This window comes from Tachysurus fulvidraco, chromosome 15 (genome assembly GCF_022655615.1).
Source record: "Tachysurus fulvidraco isolate hzauxx_2018 chromosome 15, HZAU_PFXX_2.0, whole genome shotgun sequence".
NCBI classification, from domain to species: Eukaryota; Metazoa; Chordata; class Actinopteri; order Siluriformes; family Bagridae; genus Tachysurus; species Tachysurus fulvidraco.
The window spans coordinates 13,757,895-13,779,895 of NC_062532.1; the positions used below are offsets into that span (position 1 = coordinate 13,757,895).

Consider the following 22,001-nt stretch of genomic DNA (forward strand, 5'->3'; position numbering starts at 1 on the left):
CAAAGCTTGTGGAGCACAAGGATTAGAATTGTGCCATTCTAGTTGGTAATTGTTATTGTTAATGTTAAATTAAGTTTACCATATGCTTATCGCTACAATTTTGTTTTCACTCCTGCCTGTGTTTGTGCCATTTTAGCTGTTTATTGTTATTTTACCTGGCCATGTTATTGTTCAATGGAATTTTAATGAATTGTTAAATCAATTGTTAAATTAAATATGTTTTTATATTGAAATAAAACAATATTAGTTTATTGAATTAAAAAGACGTTTGGACTTCATCAGTTGTCAGTCATAATTTTAACGAATTACGTCCTTATTATTATGTCTTTGGCTGAACTTTACCATAGTTTAATATTACATTAACATTAAAATTATGATGATTTAAAATAAGAATGCTAATCAAAACTTAAATAAAGAACACAAAACATAGCTTTATCTGCATTAACGAAATCCATAAAGTCAGTCCTGTCACAGCACCGTCAGTCCTGTCACACAGGAAATTATTATATAAAAATGTATAATTTGAGATGAATTAATCTCTTTAACTGTGTAGATGAATGTGGGGGTATATATCCACTACTATGTTTTTGTAAAAATCTCCTATGTAAAGGTAGTAACTAGGTAGTAAAAAGGTAACTATATAAGTGCCTGGCGGGTATTCTGTGATTTTTGTGTACTGTAGTTGACCGAAAAGTTGCTTATAATTCTTATAGGAATTACAAAACCATGTGAGATACAATCAGGGACATGTGACCAATAAGAAAATGCTATTTATATATTAAAAAAAATCATTAGGAAACCATTCTAACATATACAAATTTGTCTGTGACAGGGCCTTACATTTTAGGGGTACAAGGCGTGTAAAAATGTATTTTATTCAATCATAAAAACATGCTGAGATGGCATGATATGTGTTTCTCATAGTTTAACATGTCCTCAGTATGAATCAATGTTCAGATTTAAGAATAAGACCCCCCCCCCCCCCCCGATTTTTTACAAGTGGAAATGTACGTTTCTGGTACAATGTCCTTAATATACAAATATAATTACATACGGTATACATTTACGATATATAGTACACTGTTGCAAGCGATTTGATTGACACCCGGTTTTAATAATCACATATTTGTAAAATCAAACTACAACAAAAATATCTTCACTAAAGGTCTAAGGAGACTTTTATTATTTTGAACAAGAAACCGGAAGTCGCGTGTATTTTACCGAGTTTTATTCGCTCCCTGTGGACGCTGGTCTTGGTATTACGCATCTGATCTGAGATCAGGTTTAATAATTATTTTGCGCGCAAATGCGGGCGTGGAATCTGATCTTGGATCAGAATTTAAAGGGAAATTGGACAGGGTAGCTTTTAAGCCTCACTTCCGGTTTTTTTTTTTTTTGTTGGCTAGCAGGTGAACGTTTTCAAGGGGAGCGACAGTGTGACTCAGGCGATGTGGACTTTTTGTACTTAATTAGTTTATTTCAGAAAAGTGCCAGGTGTAGTAGAAGTGGCGGGGATGTGGGAAAAACGCAATGGGAAACGTTTTCGCCAGAAAAGGATGTTCAAGTCGAGTAACAGAGCAGGACCTGGCTATCTTGGTACTGTTCATTCATGTGTTCTCTTTGTGTTATGGACTGAATTTTAGCCTTCATGGATAAACTACTGCACAAACTGGGATTAGTCAGGTGTCGTATTTATCTGCTCTGGGGATTGTGTACAGCTGTGAATGTGTAACAACCAGCCTGTTATAGGAAAAGAATCAGAATCAGGTTTATTGGCCAAGTGTGTTGACACACAAGGAATTTGGTTCCAGCTGTTTGTGACACTCAAAAGTACAGACATAAATAACACTACACTATACAAGATAATACAGACTATACAAGACAATGCAGATGTGATACAATAGACATAATGAGTATTAAATATGAATACAGAATATATGACTGATCAGTTATGTACATAAAGTGTAGGAGTGCAAATAACAATATTATGCAATATTATGCTTTTTGTACAATATATAGCAGCAGCAGTGTGTGAAATATATACAGATGATCTGATGACTGACAGTCCTGATAATGCAGTACTTATAGATATTAAGCAGTGAATATAATTATGGTGGGTTGTTGATCAGGGTGATTGCCTGGGGAAAGAAACTGTTCCTGTGTCGGGCAGTTTTAGTAAGCAAAGCGAGGGGGCACGGCGGCTTAGTGGGTAGCACGTTCGCCTCACACCTCCAGGGTCGGGGTTCGATTCCCTCCTCCGCCTTGTGTGTGCGGAGTTTGCATGTTCTCCCCGTGCCTCGGGGGTTTCCTCCGGGTACTCCGGGTTTCCTCCCCCGGTCCAAAGACATGCATGGTAGGTTGATTGGCATCTCTGGAAAATTGTCCGTAGTGTGTGAGTGTGTGAGTGAATGAGAGTGTGTGTGTGCCCTGCGATGGGTTGGCACTCCGTCCAGGGTGTATCCTGCCTTGATGCCCGATGACGCCTGAGATAGGCACAGGCTTCCCGTGACCCGAGGTAGTTCAGATAAGTGGTAGAAAATGAGTGAGTGAGAGTGAGTGAGTTCTGTAGCGCTGCCAGAAGGGAGGAGCTGAAAGAGGTTGTGTCCGTTGTGAAAGGTCCGTGGTGATTTTTCCTGTTTCTGGTTCTTGTGTCCTACAAGTCCTGGGGAGTGGGCAGGGGGGCACCAATCATCAATAATAGTAATAATCATAATCATAATTCATAATTAATAATGTGCCTTGTTGTTTTATTCCCCTTATATACATAAATTTTCTAAGCATATACAATTCTTTGATGTATTTTGTGAATCATTTTGTAGTTGCAATCTCACTTTTTTCTCTTCTGCTTGAAGAAGATGAGACAAAGAAATTAAACAAACAAAAAACAAAAACATCAGCTATAAGTTGTGGGATTTTCTTCCTAATGTAATAAACCACTTGCACTGGAGACTCCTTCCAGGAACGTTAAATGGATTTCTTCTCACAGTTACTGTCACTATATGAATAATTACACTATACACAATAATTACACATTTGATTTGAATACATTTATGTGGAATGTTCTTCCTTCTCAGAACCTGTGTGTTATTACAGAAACCATATTAATAACTACAGCATTAGTATAAACTTATATTCGCTAAGAAAGAAAACCTAACATTTCAGCAATAAAAAAATAAGCCCCATGCAGGTGATTTTGATAGATTTGTTTTAAACTCGACATATACACCAATCGGCTATGACGTTAATACCACCTGCCTAATATCGATTAAGTCTCCCTTGTGCCAGAAAAACAGCTCTGATTTGTCAGGGTTCATTTGCTACCTGATATGTTTCATCCTTTGACAGGTGCCATTGTAATGATGGATGGATGAATGAATGTAATCAACGTTATTCACTTCATCGGTCAGAGGTTTTAATGTTATGGATGATCAACGCCTATCGCTTTCTTAATTTCTTTCCTTTTTTTTCAGCAATTAAAACAGCAGCGAGATAAACTGAAGCAGTACCAGAGAAAACTCACCGTTCAGCTGGAGAAAGAGAGGCTTCTAGCCAAGCAACTGCTGAAGGATGGGAAAAAAGAGTAACTTTATTGGAGTTCAATTTTACTTCTCTTTCTACTCTTCATACAGTTGTGTAGTTCAAAGAGGATGATACCGACTGGCATTACAGTCGTGTGCTAAATCATTTGGATAGGGAATTTTTATGCTTAAATATAAAATTAAAAACCGAATTTTGAAAAAGAGAATTACCTGAAATGAAACGTTGCTTCAATTTTGGAACATTAGATAAACTAGATTAGATCAGCTTCGTCTACGATGATCTCTGATGTCTGCAGATTTCTAGGATCTTTATTATTTAAAGTGTTAAGTGTAACAGAGTTCATCTTCTGGTTCCATTATAGATGCGTTTAGTGTAAATATTTATGGCATATATGGTAAAGTTTCTGACTGATTCCTGTGGTCTTGCGGTTGCAGAAGAGCTCTTCTGCTGCTCAAAAAAAAGCGCTACCAGGATCAGCTCCTGGACAAGACTGAGACCCAGATAAACAACCTAGAGCGCATGGTGAGAGTCGTCTCCTGCTCTCCTGAGATTGCACTAATGATCCAAATGAGTGACACTTCTTTGAAGAGCACTTTACTCTGTGGACACGTCCTACTTTTTTCTTTTCTTTCTTTCTTTTTTTTTTTTTGTAAAGTACCAGAACACCGTATATCAAAAGCTACTAATGTGCACATGTGCTCTCTTTACAGGCCCAAGACCTTGAATTTGCTCAGATTGAAGTAAAGTTCTTGGAAGGTCTGAAGGTCGGCAATGACTGCTTAAAGAAAATGCATGAGGTGAGGCGCTTACACGAGGGCTATTATGTGTAGCATAGCTTGCTCCACATTCCAGATTTGTGTCAGACAAAGGCTCTGTAGGGTTTATTGTTTACATATTAAGAGATTATAGATAAACTCTACAGTTTTAGCCCCCACCCCCCACCCCCCATCTAATGCCCCAAATCCTTGGAATAGACTCCAGGTTGGATGTGACCCTGTGTAGGATCAGCAGTACAAAGAATAAATGGAAATCTTGCATGTAAACAATCTCTCGTCTCTACAGGCCCTGTCTATTGAGGAGGTAGAGAGAATAATGGAGGAGACACAGGATGCCATCGAATATCAGAAGGTTTGTCCTTTCACCACTTACACTATAAGTTACTGCTGCCCCAGTGCGGTGACCTTTCTCTTTTCCGAGTCATGTTCAGTGAATAAAACACTTTTGTCATCTAGTCATCATTACAGGAGGATGTGAGCTGGCTGTAGCAGTGGTTAAGTAAGGAATAAAACAACCCAGGGTGTGCTGTTATAGGAAAATATATACAGTCGTATGCAAAAGTTTAGGCACCCCAGACAATTTCTATGAATAAATATTTGGGTGTTTGGATCAGCAATTTCATTTTAATCTATCAAATAACTGAAGGACACAGAAAATGTGCAATATGCATCAAAACGAAATTAGACGGGTGCATAAATTTGGGCACCCTTGCCATTTTGTTAGCACTGATTAATTGGAACACACAGTTGGTTTGGTGAGCTCATTAAGCCTTGAACTTCTTAGACGGGTGCATCCAATCATGAGAAGAGTTATTTAAGTTGGCCAATTGCAAGTTGTTGTTCTCTTTGACTCTCCTCTGAAGAGTGGCAATATGAAGGCCTCAAAACAGCTCTCAAATGACCTGAAAACAAAGATTGTTCAACATTATGGTTTAGGGAAGGCTACAAAAAGTTATCACAGGGATACAAGCTGTCAGTGTCCACTGTGAGGAACATAGTGAGGCTATGGAAGACCACAGGCATAGTTCTTGTAAAGGCCAGAAGTGGCAGGCCACGTAAAATACTGGAGAGGCAAAGGCGAAGGATGGTGAGAACGGTCAAAAACAGCCCACAGACCATCTCCAAAGACCTACAACATCAACTTGCTGTAGATGGTGTCACTGTGCATCGTTCAACAATTCAGCGCACTTTGCACAAGGTAAAGCTGTACAGGAGAGTGATGCGAAAGAAGCCTTTCTTTCTGCACACACACCACAAACCGATTCGCTTGAGGTTTGCAAACGCACATTTGGACAAGCCAGCTTCATTTTGGAATAAGGTGTCGTGGACTGATGAAATTAAGATTGAGTTATTTGATCATAACAAGGGGCGTTATACATGGCGGCAAAAGAACACAGCATTCCAAGAAAAACACTTGCTACCCACAGTAAAATTTGGTGGAGGTTCCATCATGCTGTGGGGCTGTGTGGTGAGTGCCGGTACTGGGAATCTGGTTAAAGTTGAGGGTTGCATGGATTCCACTCAATATCAGCAGATTCTTGAGAATAATGTTGAGGAATCAGTCACAAAGTTAGTTATACCGGGGCTGGATATTTCAACAAGACAACGGCTCAAAACACTGCTCAAAATCTAATCGGGTTCTGGAACGGCCATCCCAGTCCCCAGACCTGAAAATCATTGAACATCTGTGAGGTGATTTGAAGCGGGCGGTCCATGCTCAGCAACCATCAAACCTAACTGAACTTGAGATGTTTTGAAAGGAGGAATAGTCCAAAATACATTCATCCAGAATCCAGACACTCATTATAGGCTATAGGAAGCGTCTAGTTATGTCTGCTAAAGGAGGCTCTCCAAACCAATTGTGTGTTCCAATTAATCAGTACTAAGTAGTTACAGGTATTCAAATCAACAAAATAGCAAGGGTGCCCAAATTTATGCACCTGTCTAATCTCATTTTGATGCATAATGCACATTTTCTGTCAATCCAATAAAGCTCAGGTAAATACTGAAAAATGACCGTGTCCTTCAGTTATTTGATAGATCAAACTGAAATTGCTGATCCAAACACCAAATATTTATAAATGAAAAGCATGGACATCGTCAGGGGTTCCTAAACTTTTGTATACGACTGTATCCCATGTGAACGTTAGAACGTTTCCGAAAGCTCAGGACACAGACTTTGTTTTTATTTAAAGCTTGTACGTGCTTTGCGATCGGTCTTATAATTTGGTCGTTTATTGCAAATAAAATGGCCTCTGTAGAACTAATATTAGATTCATATATGAACTAATATCACCATGGGCAGGATTTCATGTGCGTGATGTTTAGGACTGACAGCACAGATGACCTGCAAACCCTCTGAACACAGGATGTCTTTGATGTGCTTGTCTTTGATGTACTTATTACTCTTTAATGACTGATATGATTATTACTACACATGATACACATAGATATTTACAATAGTATTTGGTCAATAACCGGATATTATAATCAGATGAGTATTAACGTAGCTTTGATGCATCTCTGAATGAAATTATTTTTCCCCAGCAAATCGATGAGATGGTGGCAGGCTCTCTGAGTCAGGAGGATGAGGAGGCTGTGCTGGCTGAGCTAGAGGCCATCACTCAGGTCTGCTCATTTCTGTCACAGCACCTTTCTGCTTATTTGAACCTGATTTCCACCCTCACCCCACCCCTTTTATTCGCTGAAACAATCTGATTACTTCTGTTTTAAAGGATGAAGATGAATTTGAACTTCCTGAAGTGCCCACTGAGCCCTTGCCTGCAGTGGCTGAGCTAGAGAAGGGTGTGAATCTCTTAAAACACAGATGCAGCATTACTTATAACGGCCAGTGTGTGTCTCCCTTTCCTTCTTTCTAACTTTCTAATCTTGTCTTTTTTTTTTTTTCTTCTAGAAAGAGAACCAGCTAAGGCGAAGCAGGACGGAGAGATTCTGTTGGCATAGTAGCCGACGGTCTTGTGATACGGATTGATCACACGTTAATCAGCCTCTTATATAAAAAGCAGAGCACGCTCGAAACACACTGTTGTTTCCTTTCAGCTCTTCCCATGACTTTTCTTAAAAACTGAGTCAAACACTTGACTGCTGCATGTACTGGCATTGTGATGAAGGAAAAATTTGTCTGATTTGAAGAGAACCAATAAGCTCAAAAGGATCGCTACCATTAAACATATGACCGCAAATTGGCTTGATCTGACTGCCAAAATTAAGATCATTGGGGACATTTATATTACATTACATCTTCATGTGTGGTTGGTATTGGATGAGAAATCCAAGCATTACGATAGACAAGCATTACACAACTTGAGATTTAGTTTTTTGAAGTTAGAACTACGAAATGAAGGAACTTTCAATGATCTCGCACAACATGCTAGTCTTACTGTAAGTTACCATGTGAAACTGACTTTTTATTGAAGTAAACTCCGTTATTATGGATGAAATGTGTGATTTCTGTGACCCACAGAACGATATCAGTCCTTTCATTCAATTCTCAAAACCTTTGTCGGAGTGGGATGTTTTTTTTTTTATGTATGTATAATTTCCCATGCATGGATTTCCATGGCTTTCTGGTTTCTGTAAGTGAGAACGATGTAATCTCCACCTTCACACTTGATTATTTTTCCACCCACAAGCAGTTGTCCTTGACCAGTAAGCTGCTTTTTTTATTTATGATTTTTGCCATACCACTGAAGCCAGTATTCCTATCAAATGTTCATATTTATTGTCAAGGAATAAGCCTGGTCTTTAGACACAAACATGGTGCACTGCAGTGACATGAAAAAAAAGATGGTTTATTAAAGCTGAGAACGTGCCTGCTTCAGATGGTACTCCATCATACAGCCAACAAAAAATCCTTTGAAGCTGTAGGAGGCAAAACAAGTTCATATTCAAATTTCAAGCTGTTTATTGCATAACTTTTATTCTTTGGGGATCCAAACATTTGAGATTGTAGATGAGTTCTTTCAGTCTCCTTACTTCATTGCTACCATAGCAACAACTAGCTGAATTAAATGTGATGGTATTGATGTTACGTCCTTAGCCGCTAAAGTGTCTCATGACGAATTGAAAAGTCCTTGATTCTAATGTCTGAGAGGTGCTTAACAAAATAATCAGCCGATTTTGTTTCTCTGGTGTGGAGCACATCTAAAGAGAAAGGCAGTAAACCAAATCCAGCAGGAATACATGAAGAATGATGCATGATGATTAGAGATTGCATATACACAAGCCATTTTAATAGCAAGAGCGAAAAAAAAAACAAAAACCTGCTCATTCATGCAATTATCTAATCACGCCTGGCAGTTCTTACAGATACAGATCACAATCAAAACACATCAAAACAGGATGTCAAGATGTAGCTTTGAGCAATTCAGGAAGTGCTCATGAGGGATTTTCATACAAAAGTCTCTAGTATTTACCTGGAATAGAATTAATAAAAACAAGCCTAGTGGTTAACGGGTTGAACTACTGATCCGAAGGTCATGGGTTCGAATCCCAGGTCCACCAAGCTGTAAATCAACAGTAACCACAGTTTACATCCGTGTTGTGCATAAAAGCATCCCAGAATTGACAAGATGCTAAACCTTGAAGCAGCTAAGCTACAGAAGACCATCTGAGGCTACAGTCTGAACCTACAGTAAACCTGGGCAGCTGAAGACTGTCTTCTCACTCAGCCTTCTTCATCTTTTGTCCGTTTAATATCGAACTATGTGTTCACTCCTGTGACTTCATGAAACTCTCCTTTTGTCAATAATATTGTGCCGTGGTTGCTATGGTTACCGAACCCGTGGAGGCGGAGAACGGGAACAGGTACCGTAAAGACACGCCTTGTGGGCGGGGCTTAAATGGGGGGCGTGTTTTCCGACCTGAAGAGTTGTCTGTTTTAATAATCTCCAGCACGGTGAGCGCTTCTCAGCTGCAGCTCCCGTAGAGCTAAAAGCGCGAATTTCTCCAGTCAATACTGAGCTTTATTCTATTTTTTACTGCGTCTAGGAGGAGAAACAAATCCCAATTTCGGATAACCATTTCCTTAGAAGAGAGTGTTTATGGTTTGGACTGAAGATATCAGCATGTCTCGTACCGACGAGGTCCACCGCGTTACAGAGAATGTCTACAAGGTAAAGTAGCTGGTGACGAGTTTAGTGTGTGTTTTACACATGTTCAGGTGTAGCACTGTGTCTCACTGCACTATACACGCGTGTACGGTTAGACTCATTATAATACTGATAATACTGATTATAATAATGTTAATACTGTTCGTGTGAAAGGAAAAAATCACCAGCGTTTGATGAGAAACTTAATAACATGGTGTTTCATCCCTTCTGATGTGAGAGGGATTAAAAACAGCTTCATTGTTAATAAGAACATTGTTTAAACGTGCGTTTTCCCCCCCTTGCAATCTCTGTCTCTGTCTCTCTCTGTCTCTCTCTGTCTCTCTCTCTCTCTCTGTGTGTGTGTGTGCGTGCGTGCGTGTCTCTCTGTCTGTCTCTCTGTCTGTCTGTCTCTCTGTCTGTCTGTCTCTCTGTCTGTCTGTCTGTCTGTCTGTCGCTCTCTGTCTGTCTGTCTGCCTGTCGCTGTCTGTCTGTAGCTCTCTGTCTGTCTGTCTCTCTCTCTGTCTGTCTCTGTCTGTCTGTCTGTCTGTCTCTCTCTCTGTCTGTCTGTCTGTCTGTATGTCTGTCTCTCTCTCTCTCTCTCTCTCTCTCTCTCTCTCTCTCTCTCTCTCTCTCTCTCTCTCATATGCTCTGTTGCAACAGGTTTCTTAGTCAACTCTGCCCTTGAGCAGTTTCACATTTCACATCAGCTCCATCCACACACCCTGTGTCTGCTGTGTATCCCTACTTACATACACCACACTCTCAAAAACAAAAAATCTCTGCAAAAAACCCCAAACTTGGTCCTTTCTCAGGCTTAAGCAGCAGTCCTATGATACATAAGCCTGTTAAATAGGGCACCTGAAGTCTAACACCTAAAACGAGGACAAAGAAACTATTCTGAGAGCTCAAGGCCAGACCTACATGTCCTGTACGAGGTGGATGCAAAACCCCACCTCACTATTTCCTTATTGACTTTACACCAGACTGGGTTTATCATCAATCGAGTTACGAGAAAAGGAGACTGCGGCAGGTTACATCTTTCCATGTATTCGTTTTCCCTCTTAAATAAGCTGAAGTGTTTGCTCCTTATGAACTGAGGGTTAATGGTGAGCATCAAGGACCCAGTCGGTCATGATGTTTTCAGCGAAAAGCTCAGACAGTTTTACAGCACTAATCTGCAGCCAGAACTAATCCTAAAAGTAGGTCAAATTTTCAGGAGGTCGTGATGTGATGATTTTCCATACGCTGGTGCTAACAGACTATCGACAACAGGTGCAATGGAGAGGTGTCAAGGCCACGTTTACCTTCTGTTTGGCATCGGGGTTTGTGAAAAGGAAAAAAAAACATTAAATGTTTAACCAAACAGATTAAATTTCCACCCATATTTAAATTCCTTAGCCAGGCCATCAGGCAGGTAAAGGCACCAACATGCTGCTCAGTGTAGACTGAAAGCTTGGCTTACAAAATGATATCTAATCTAATATACTAATGTATTGTGAGGTGGCATGCTAATTAAGTACATTAATACAGACTACAGGAATATTTCAGGTCACGATGACGTGGTTCATTATCCACGCACGAGCTCGTGCAATACACGTCTGACCATTTGTGCCTGATGGACTTCCTGTTATAATGTAAACAGGAAAGTTATCTATACTTCACTTTATTTATCACTATATATATATATATATATATCTCGCTTTCCACTTGCTTGCCTGCTCCTGATTTGGAAAAAGTCATTTGTGTACACAAAAAAAAAAAACAGTAAAAATTCTTGTTCTGCGGTCAACCATTTTGTCTGATGCATGTAGTGTGTGGGATGTAGAAGCATGCTAATAGTTATAATGTTGAGCGTTAAACATACAGTGGGGTCTAAGAGTACTACTGAAAAAAATACTCTTATATTGTTACTTACATCAGCATGAATAAAAACTAGCATCTTTGAAATATTGACATTTTTGTTTCTCAGTTCCTTAGCATTAGGTGTGGACCGTTTTTTCCCCACTTGAGCTGGTTTGTGCAAAAGCTTATGATCCATTTTAGGGCAAATTTATCAGTGTTGTCAAAACATTTGCTTCAATAGAAGAGATAAGGCATGAGGAAAATCCAACCTTTCAATACAAAGCAGTTAATGTCTTCAGTAGCGCAAATTTACTTACATTTAAATGGGGACCTAGAAATGCCGTCCCCTCCAGAATTATTGGAAGGTGTAAGCAAATTTATTTGATTTTGCTGAAGACATTTGGGTTGAAGATCAAAAGATGTGTATGAGAAGAGAGTAAACGTCATTCAGCAACAGTAATGCGAGAGCCATATTGGAAATCTAGCATTTGGGGGACCAAAACATACAGTACAAGCTCTTTTGTTACGCATGGTGAAGGTGTCATGGCTTGGGCTTGCATGGCTGCTTCTGTGATGTAACTCATGATGGTAGCAGCAGAATGACTTCAGACGTCTACAGAAACATTCTGCCACATTTACAGAGAAATACCTCTCGAGTTAATTTTGGGAAGAACTTGTTCATCCAGCAAAAACACACTGCCAACCCAACAAAGGTTAATATGTCAGGTGAAAAAGTGACGTTTTAACACTGGTTAAGTCAGGCACCAGAGCTTAACCCAGTAGGGCAGCATTTCACCTCCTGACAAGGAGACTGAATGCTGAAACCCCCAAACAAACAGTAACTGAAACGTGTGGGGTAAAAACCATGGAAAAGTAGCACAGAAGAAGAAACCAGCAGTTTGGTGATGTCTGTGGGTCATTGGTTGATGCAAGCAAGGAGTAAGCAAACATACTTTGTGTTATTTACTTTAATATAGTGTACCCAGACAGATCTGTTCCCATACTTTTGCTCACCTAACATTGGCTGATCTGATACAAAATATTTTATTTACAGATCTAGATGGAAATATCAGGATGTTCTTGACTCCTCTTTTGATCTCAAACCCAAATGTCTTTGTATAGAACAAATTGCTAAGAATTGACTTGGTCTTTTGAGTAGTTTCTGGAATAATATAGAGAATATTTAGAATAATTTATAATATTTAATATTCAAGATATTGAATATATACTTTTTGTTTTACATGCTTTAAAATTCTAAAACTTCCTGTTTATTTCCAAATGTAAATTAAACCAAAAAAAACCCCACAAGCCAAGATTTTCAACGTGGTCTCAGACCTTTGGACCTCACTATACACACAAAACAGTTTTTTTTGTACGTCAGTAAACAGGTGGTGTTTTTTCACCGGGCAATTTCACTAACACCGACATATTGATTGTCCTGGGCTACTACTGATCCACCTCTCGACCTGTTTGCTTCTCCGAATGCCCTGACAAGAAATGTCACCAAAATAAGCAAAGTATGGATCACTTGGTATCAAGGATCATGTTTGTATTTCTTTTTTTTTTTCTCTGTGTGGTAACTACTTATCTTCTGTTGACCCAGTGGCCTTTTTTTAATCTGAATTTAAAATGCACGTTTCTACCATTTCTGACCAGTTGGGCAAATCAGCTTGTACCGGGAGAGTAAATTGTGAATGGTGGAGCGTTTAGAGAGCTGCTGAATAATCACAGGAAAGCAGAGAATGACGAACACAGCACTCTGGCTGCTAAGGTGTGTTCATGTTTAAACACAGGGTGCGGGTGTGAATCCACCTAACACTCCGTTATGCACACAAACGCACGCATGTAAACAAGGCACTCCCTACCTGCGGTTACAGCTGCCACCTCACTTGCGAAACAATCAGCAGTGTGATAAGGAGCCCCCCCACAGTGAGTCACGGCCTCCATCATTTCTGACGTTCAGTCTGCTGTCACGGTATTGAACGCTCGAGCTGGGATTCTTGGCTCTGCCTGCATTCAGTCACATTCCAACATGTAGCTAAGCACCAACAAGGCTTCCACAGGTGAGAAGAGGACATCAGCAGCCTTGCATTTCCTGCCTGCATGATGTAAAGCTATCTAGAGGGTTGTGTCTACATCTAAATCTATCAATGTTGTCGCTTTAGTAGAAGTAAAACAACTAAAGAAATGAATGCTCTGTAAAACCAGGTTACCAGCTTTACCGACTGTAAACTAGAGCAGACTCCAGCGTTCTGGATGTATAGATGTTTCTCTGCCTGCTCAAGCTCATTATATACATCACTGAGAGTCTTATTCCAGATATTTGCTGCACATATTTTTGTACATCTCATGTCTGAAATCTGTTTGCTCGTGGATGCTCCTATCTTTAGCTTGCTGCCGGTTGCCATGGTTTCACTGGTAGCACCAGGCTAATGCGAAGTTACCTACAGAACATGTGCAAAGCCAGTCATGTGACTACACATTGGATAGCTGGAGGGTTATCGTGTATCAAATGCATCTCGCGATCCTGTGTGAGGCCGAAACGTACCAGAGATGACCTGTAACTTCATCGCTCACGCTACAAGCATCGCTTATGCTTTACATAAAGGTAAACTCTCAGTGCCTCTGCTCACTTTGGATGTCAGACCGTTATTCAGACATCAACAAATGCCTGAAATCCACTCATTTGCATTACAGTACAAATTTCTGGTGCAAGTTACAGTACAAGTTGTTGGAACAAGCAGCATCAGTAGCTTCTGATATAATGAGCACCAATGTTTTTTTTATGCTCTATTCAATAAAACAACTAGAGAAATAATAACATTACTTACTGTTACCTTCCCTTCGATAAAGGAAGCTACACTTGTCATCCGTTACACCACAAACGTGCTCTGATTTTTTTTTTATGTGGCTGTTGGTAGGAATTCTTCTCCTTGTAGGCTTCTTAATGAGCTTAAGCTTGTGCTGGAGAAATGCTCCTGAATCAGGAATACAAGGTGACCAAAGTGCAGTGCAGCACAATGCAGCATCAATACTGTTATTTCTACAAAACAACATGCAGTCACTATACAGTGAAACATTCCATCAAATGAAATGGACTCCAGGAACATTTGTACGTGCAGCAGGAGAGTGCTACAGCTCACAGATGAAATGTTTCTGCCTCGTTGTTCAAAGCTCAGACACGACGCTTCATCACCAGAGACCAAGACTACGGCGTTGTGAAGTCCGGCCTCCCGGGGACTCGCACGTTTTACAGGCATGCGTATAATGAATTCAGCATACTTTTAAAATAAACTACTTCTTTATATTCTCATTAACAGGCATTTTAGGTGTGTGTGATCTTGGAGCAGGGATCAGTTATGCACTGTTCTACTCCATTTTGTAGTTTCGACAGTGTGAGTCGTGTGTTCTACAATGAAAAGAAGTAGTAGTGCACGCAAACAACCTGGATGATACCGTTATTTAACTGAACAGACCAAGTATGGAATGTTGGACACTTTATACAATCCACAATAGTAGCTACGGTTATGTAGTGGAAGAGGGGCGGAGCTACAAAGTGCTAATGCTAGATAAGGTAAAAAACTCTAATTCCATTAGAGACCCTTCTAAACGTCTTGCACTAGACAGTAGGGATCATGGTGTATAGTGTGTAGTATGCCAGTAGGGACGTGGCTTTAGATCACATTCAGGACTTCCTTGATTGTAAATGCCTATTGCACGTACCATGTTTTTTTTTAAATGAATGTTAGTTCTCTCTTAATCGCTCTTTAATAATAGAGCTTGTTTGCAAATACTACCAGATGGGGAAGGGAAGAAAACTGACTTTACACCAACTAAATTCTGCTATCGGTTGGCATTCCCGAGTGCACGTAGGCATTGTGAAGGGTGTGTGTGGATAAACACTACCTGGTTGCCGTGTGCTGGGCAGGGTGTGACTTGCCGTGTCCTCGGTTGAAAAACAACACTGGGAAGGGAAAAAAAAAGGGGGCGTGTCCTCTGCACCTCTCCCAAAGAGTCAACCATGGACACGTTTGTCTGTTTGGGTATGGCACTGCTATATATCCCAAGGTGGAAAATACCAGGTGTGGCTCTGGTTTCTCAAATACCAAACCTGTGATGATGTTGGCATCGATCTCTCAGGCTGTCTTTCCCTTTCAAACCTCTCTTCATAATACGCTTCTGTTCACAGCGTCCTTCCTAATCTGCCCGATATTAGATTTCGCTCGTTCGGAGACGCATTTTATTAGTTATCATCACCTCAGGGCGATTTTAAAAAAGATGAGCACTGCGTCGCAGTGTGGATGTGGCAAAATCTAGACAGGTGGTTTCTTAGCAACAGCGTGCCATTATGTGTTTCTGTCACTCTCGTGTCATATGAGAGAGGGAGGAAAAGAGAGACAGAGTAGGAAGAGATGGGAGATGTGGAGGAGGGCTTTACAGAGGAATTCAGAATATACAGCGAGGGTAGTTTTAAAATGCCTCCTGGGCAAATTCATAAACTCTGCTTTGTTTCTAAAAGGCATTTTTTTTGGGGGGGGGGAGTGAAAGGCTTTTATGTCCACTGTAATTACCCTTCTTCACAAACCATCAGCCGTTTGTTTGTTCCTTCAGTTTCAGTTAAATTACCGTTTATTTAAACTGTAAAATACTTTCTCATGTCGAAGGTATAACAGTTTATATGTTTTTATTTTTTATCTTATTAAAGTCTGTATTCCGTTTCAGCTTCCTGGCAGTTTGTTGCAGAAGCATGAAGTGGGTTTTATAAGCGGAGGCAACGTTCGAATCCATACACCCACGTTCTCGTCGAGTCTGGGGGCGGGTGGCTTAGAGCCACTGCTGCGTCTTATTGTCAGAGCGCTTGCTCTCTCTCTCTCTGTGTCTCTTGCTCTCTCTCTGTGTCTCTCTCTCTCTGTGTCTCTCTCTCTCTGTGTCTCTCTCTCTCTCTCTCTCTCTGTGTCTCTCTCTCTCTGTGTGTGTCTCTCTCTCTCTCTGTGTCTCTCTCTCTCTCTCTGTGTCTCTCTCTCTCTCTGTGTCTCTCTCTCTCTCTGTGTCTCTCTCTCTCTGTGTCTCTCTCTCTCTGTGTCTCTCTCTCTCTGTGTCTCTCTCTCTCTGTGTCTCTCTCTCTCTGTGTCTCTCTCTCTCTCTGTGTGTCTCTCTCTCTGTGTCTCTCTCTCTCTCTCTGTGTCTCTCTCTCTGTCTCTCTCTTGCTGTCTCTCTCTTGCTGTCTGTCTCTCTGTATCTCTCTCTCTCTCTCTCTGTGTATTTGTGTCTCTCTATCTCTCTTTTAAATGAAGCATTAAGGAAATCAGGCTCAGTAAATCTCAACTTAACACCATAGTTCTGCACAATATTGATGAAAGCAGCAATCAAGATTATCTCACAACTCATTTTCCAAGATTTGTTTTGTTACACTTTTTTTGCCTTCTTGTCCATTTTCTTCTATCTCAGAGTTTAAACCTTTCCTTAGCATAACTGAAATGTCAGCCAACTAAACAGGATTGTAAACATAGACGGAAGTGCAAAACAAATCGAGAGTTTTCAATTTAAAAACGTATCTCGTCGTGTTACCGGGGATTAACAGTCAAGTAATTGTTAATATCCAATGTATTGCTCAATTTAAAATCGGTCATTATTTTAGTTTACAGACATTTCTAATAGTATTTCTTGCTTTTTATTTATTTATTTATTTACTTACTTACTTACCCCCCCAAACCTGTATCACTGAGTCTGATCTGTAGTTGAGTCTGTGAATGCCAGGACGGAGTGGGATGACTGCAGTGGCCTTTGCGAGGAAAAGCGAGTGTGGGAGAGAAACTGAGAGAGGGTGAGAGAGCGAGGGTGGGGAGAGCATTTCTCCATCCTCGTAGAAATGGCCTGTAATTGCTACGTGGGGCCGTGGGCCTGTAATTAACTAGAGAAGAGGGGCTGGAACAGAGGGGCAGGCAGCTCTGCTCCCAGGCTGCCGACGGCGACCTAGTCCTCTTCTCTGCTTTCATTTTTTTTTAAAAATGACATGGAAATTTGTTCAAGTTACTTATGTGAAATAAGTGTTTGAGGGGGAAAAGGGGAGGTTAGTCTTGGTCACATGACCTCCAACACCAGCCGGATCCTCAGACACGTGCGTTCGCAGGAACACCACAAGCTGCCAACAGGACAAAAGGACATTGGTTTTGTGATTAATTACATTCAGATAGACTTTAGCTGTTATTCTGATCTGTATTATCTTACTTTTATTTGAAATTTTATTTTTTTTCCCAACAATCTCAGTTTTTGGAGGCAGATTTGCTAGTTTCTTACTGTCTTTGTCTGAATCTTAAAATTGAGCTTATTTGAATTTTTTTCCTTTTAAAAAATGGTCATTTTCAGTGCCAATGTTTTTTATCCACACTATACAAACCGTACCATACTACAGTTTTACTGTAGATCTCGTTAAGAAAAGCTGGAGCGTTGTGATCGAATGTGCGTCTTGATGCAGTTCTCTGAAATGATATTCTTCGTCATATCACACACTTAGGGCTGTTGTTTTTTTAAGCATTAAGTATCTTTAGTCTCTGCTGCAGGCAGTGTGTTAGCAAGTCTATAAAACTCAATGTAAAACTAACCATAAAAAGTAACAATAAATGGACAAAATGTATGATGATGTAGTGGAGGACAAACAGCATGGCAGGAGTTACCTTGGCAGTGCAGGTGTACTGTATATTGCTGATGGCTTGTACAGAGGTGTGCAGCATCCTGTAGGTTGTGTGTGGAATAGACCCAGTTTGGCTGCATTGCATCGCAGTTACAAATCTAATTGTCTTTTTGATGACTTTATGCCTTATAAGCATAGCAGTTTTGCAATAATGCACACGCACAGAGAATCTACCACTTAACGTAAGTCAATGAAAAAAGGCCAGAAGGGCTAAGACGCCACAAATATACAAAACACATAGATATACTGGAAACACAAATTTACAGGTTATGTAACCATGAGCAGTGCTGCACAGAGAAAACAGTGTGCTAGACCTTTATTAATTCATTCATTCAGGTCATCTCTCATCACCAGCTCGGAGTACAATTATTAAAACACAATGGCTGTGATATGCTTATAGACACAAAGTCATTGAAAAAATAAGACAAATAGATTGAAGTTATTTATATATTCTTCTTCTTCTTCTAATATGCATTTTGTGTGCATGCGTGAGTGAGTGTGTGTGTGTGTGTGTGTGTGTGTGTGTGTGTGTGTGTGTGAGAGAGAGAGTGCAAAAGAGTGTGTGAGTGTACACAATACTATTCAAAGTTTTGGCTAACAGATTTCCATAAAGGCTCATAGTAACATTATCAGTAACACACTTGTATACAGGGACATTAATGTCCATATATTACTGTATTACTGACTTTCAGTGGATTTTTAATAAGCTTTTTTTTTTTTTTTTAGCTGGAAATGAAAGTTTCTTCAGAGTGTTTTTTTAAGCAGTGCCTTCTGGGTGAAGTTTGTTCACGTAGCTTCCTAATGTGTTTCCTAGTGAAAACATCTTTCATTATTATTATTGTTCTAAAACTTTTAGTGCTAAAATATTAAAGTGAACAACTCCCTGAGCAAGTTTAATCAAACTGCTCGTATATGGTATAACTGAATCGGGGAATCCCATAAATATGGAAGTAACGAAACCCTCCACCATGTGGTTTTATTAGAAATGGATCCACACTGGTGTGGTGTGACGCTGTTCCCACGCTGGGGTTGATTAGATTTTTAATTATGTCTTTATAACACTGCAGTTTGCTGAGGATTACAAACACTCTACACAAAGCTATAAACAGGTAAAGCAGGTTAATGTTATGCAACTTCCATGATCAGGGAAATTCCTGTTTTCAGTTGTTCAAATTCCTGTTTTAAGTTGTTCAGATTTCCCCCAGGTACACGCTCACCAACCCCTAGAGGTTAGTTTTGGTATTGCATACGGTCAGTGAGACTCCACCCGAAACGTCAATCACTAGTTTTTAACAATACATCCGTGTTCCAGAGCAAGCTCATGTAGATAAAAATAGCAACAAAAACTGTAAATGAGTTAAGCACTTATTTAACAAGAGGTGATTTCACCCATCGTCATCCTGCTGAACTTTTCTTTGGCTGCTCAATGCAAACCCTTTTAAAGAGCTTTCACACCTATTAGCCCAAGCATCTGAATCAGAGTGAAGTGTTGTTTTTTTTTCCCTCTCCCTCCTCACTTCAGATAATTGAACTAAAGTTGAAAAAAGGTCGGTTAGAAATACGACGGAAAACAAACGGAGATCATTAAAATCCCTCTGAGCACAAAAGCTACATGCAATACATTATTAGATAATTGTAAAAAATGACTGTTTTAAAACATGCATCCTATCTCTCATTTTTATTTATTCATGTTTATTTTTTGTTGTTGTTCCTTAGTTCAAATCTCCAGAACACATCACTGTGCAGCACTAGGCTCAGTGTGCAGCTCAGCAGCTCACGTCTACAGTCGAACGTCGTCCACAGCCCAAAACACACAGCATTGTTTATTCCAGCTCTCTGTAACAGTCTCAGTGACGGAGTCCAGATTCCGCTTACTGTTTTCTCACCTGTGCAAATGAACCTCACTGGAGAGGAACACACACTAGGGTTGGATTCAGACACCGCATATGCATAAGCAGTTTTCTGTTAAAAGGGTTCAGTGGGCAGAAAAGATTGTTAGAGGCACTAATTCTCTCAACAACCTCTCTGTCACACGTCACGTTTCCGAGAAGCAACATTGCTAAACTCTCCATCTTAAAGACTTTGGTGTGGTTAAAGTTAAAGGAACAGCCTTAGTGCTGATTTATAAGTGGTAAATAAATGTGGAAAATGACAGCTCGGTTTCTTTCATAAAATCTGTTTAGTGTTCGGCTTACATTAGGCGAGCGTCGTCCAGACAAGTCTTTGTGAATTAACTGCTGCAATAGAAACACTAACACGTTAGAACAAGTGCATTAGTAAAAATCTGTGAATTAAATTACCAAAACTACTGTCAGAGCTGTGTAACTGACACCTCCTGACCAATCAGATTCCAGAGTTCACTAGTACTGGAGTATAATTACGATAACTGTGACTAGTTTAGCGTCTAACCCTGAGTTCGTAATTCCAGCACAAATTCTGTAGGCGTGCGTTTATGAAGTCCGTACTCCATACATCTCGGATGATGAAAACGTGACTAGGGCCACAGGCGACTCCCTATTGGAGTGGTAGCTGAGAGTGTGTGAGGAAGCACAGCATGTTCTGTACAATCGAGATCTGTTCCTCACCAAGCCAGTGAGTCATATGCAGGTCCTAAAGTTATCTGTACAGATTTAAGACTATAAGACTGCTGACTTTCCAAAAGCCGCATCGAAAGAGTGCTGACGTTCGGATCTGTCCCTATCCAAACCCATGTGCCGTATTGAGTTCACTACAGTTTAAGTGCCTTGATTTAGGTTTACCCTGAGTGCTCTATTGCACAAGCTTCAGAGGCTTCGTCTAATGTACACATGCATTCAGTTAAAATCTTGATTTCAAAAGAAATGCCTTCACCACATCCTTATGTGACCCTACTGTTAGTCACAAAGGCATTCACCGTCGCTTACTAATTAAATACCCAAAGCATCAATCATGAAGGGATGAGGCGAAGAACTAAACACACTTCTGTTGCCATGGACACTGATGCTGGTGTGTGGAGAGTGTGTGCACAGGGGTCAGGAGGTTACAGTGCTGAAGAGCTCTGACTAATAACTGCTTCTGTGGGCAAGGACGCAACAAATCCGAAAGTACAGTACTGTATGATTTCCCACTCAATCACACAGTAGAGTGAAGCATCCATTAGCGCTTTTATTAAGTTTCAAACTTCATCCACCACTCGGTGCTTCAGGTTTTTTTTATTTTTTGTTTTGTTTGGGAATATTAGTCATGGAAAGTGGCACTACCAACTTTTCCTAGTTTCTGTCTGTTATAAAGTTGCACCCTTAAAACCTTCCTCCCTCTGTGCCACACCTTTTTAGTTTTATAGCTAACTTTCAACAAAGCAAGAATTTTCAACAGAACAAAAAGATGTTCATGGTTAATGAGAGCTGGCGACTTCCGGTGTGTGAGCTGGTGACTTGAGTGGCAGCGATCCTTAGGGACTAGTTGTGGGTGTTTCCAATTCTGCAACAACGTTGAGAATAGTTCAAAACGTTGAAATATTGGACGACTTGGTGCAGCGACTACCAATGGGAGTGAAGACGGTAGAGGGCACATGATCCATGGCTAAGGGTGAGCTCCTGTCTATTGGGATTTTCTGTTGCACCATTTAAATGATTACTGTTACACCATGATTTAAAATACAAGACGCAGCTAATATCGTGTCTCATCTCAAGCTAAACATGCCTCAGTAGAAATGCCAAACCAGCTACTTCTGTACTATTTAATTTTTTAAACCCTCTAACTTGATACTAATAGTTGCAAAACCTACCTCATGCCTGAACAAGTGACCAGACCAGACTATATATATATATATATATATATATATATATATATATATATATATATATATATATATATATATATATATATATATATATATATATATATTCATATTCTTAAGACTAACACAGTCACCTGTTAAATGTTTCAAGAAGCTAGTTGTTGTTTTTCATGCGTGTTCTGTCTGTCTGGATATTTTTGCTTCAGCCGGTCAGGACTAGGTTCAGCAACATGATGTGCCCAAAAAATGAGGTCAGCTGACTA

General features: G+C 40.0%; 2 protein-coding genes across 10 annotated transcripts in view; both read left to right on the forward strand.

Annotated features, from left to right (window-relative positions):
• Positions 1-1,236: 1,236 nt before the first annotated feature.
• Positions 1,237-20,112, forward strand: chmp6a (charged multivesicular body protein 6a). The gene is made up of 9 exons (XM_027141431.2): positions 1,237-1,596; positions 3,471-3,580; positions 3,975-4,062; positions 4,251-4,337; positions 4,603-4,668; positions 6,864-6,944; positions 7,052-7,121; positions 7,231-9,451; positions 19,677-20,112. The coding sequence occupies exons 1-8, from the start codon at positions 1,531-1,533 to the stop codon at positions 7,278-7,280; spliced, it is 618 nt and encodes a 205-aa protein (XP_026997232.1). The 5' UTR covers positions 1,237-1,530; the 3' UTR covers positions 7,281-9,451; positions 19,677-20,112.
• baiap2a (BAR/IMD domain containing adaptor protein 2a) overlaps positions 9,318-22,001 on the forward strand; it is a 63,917-nt gene continuing 51,233 nt past the window's right edge. For all 9 annotated transcript variants that reach the window (XM_027141416.2, XM_027141422.2, XM_027141418.2 and 6 more), the window contains exon 1: positions 9,318-9,451. In XM_027141416.2, coding sequence (XP_026997217.1) covers positions 9,380-9,451 — 72 coding nt within the window. In that variant the 5' untranslated portion in view covers positions 9,318-9,379. The remainder of the gene's footprint in view (positions 9,452-22,001) is intronic.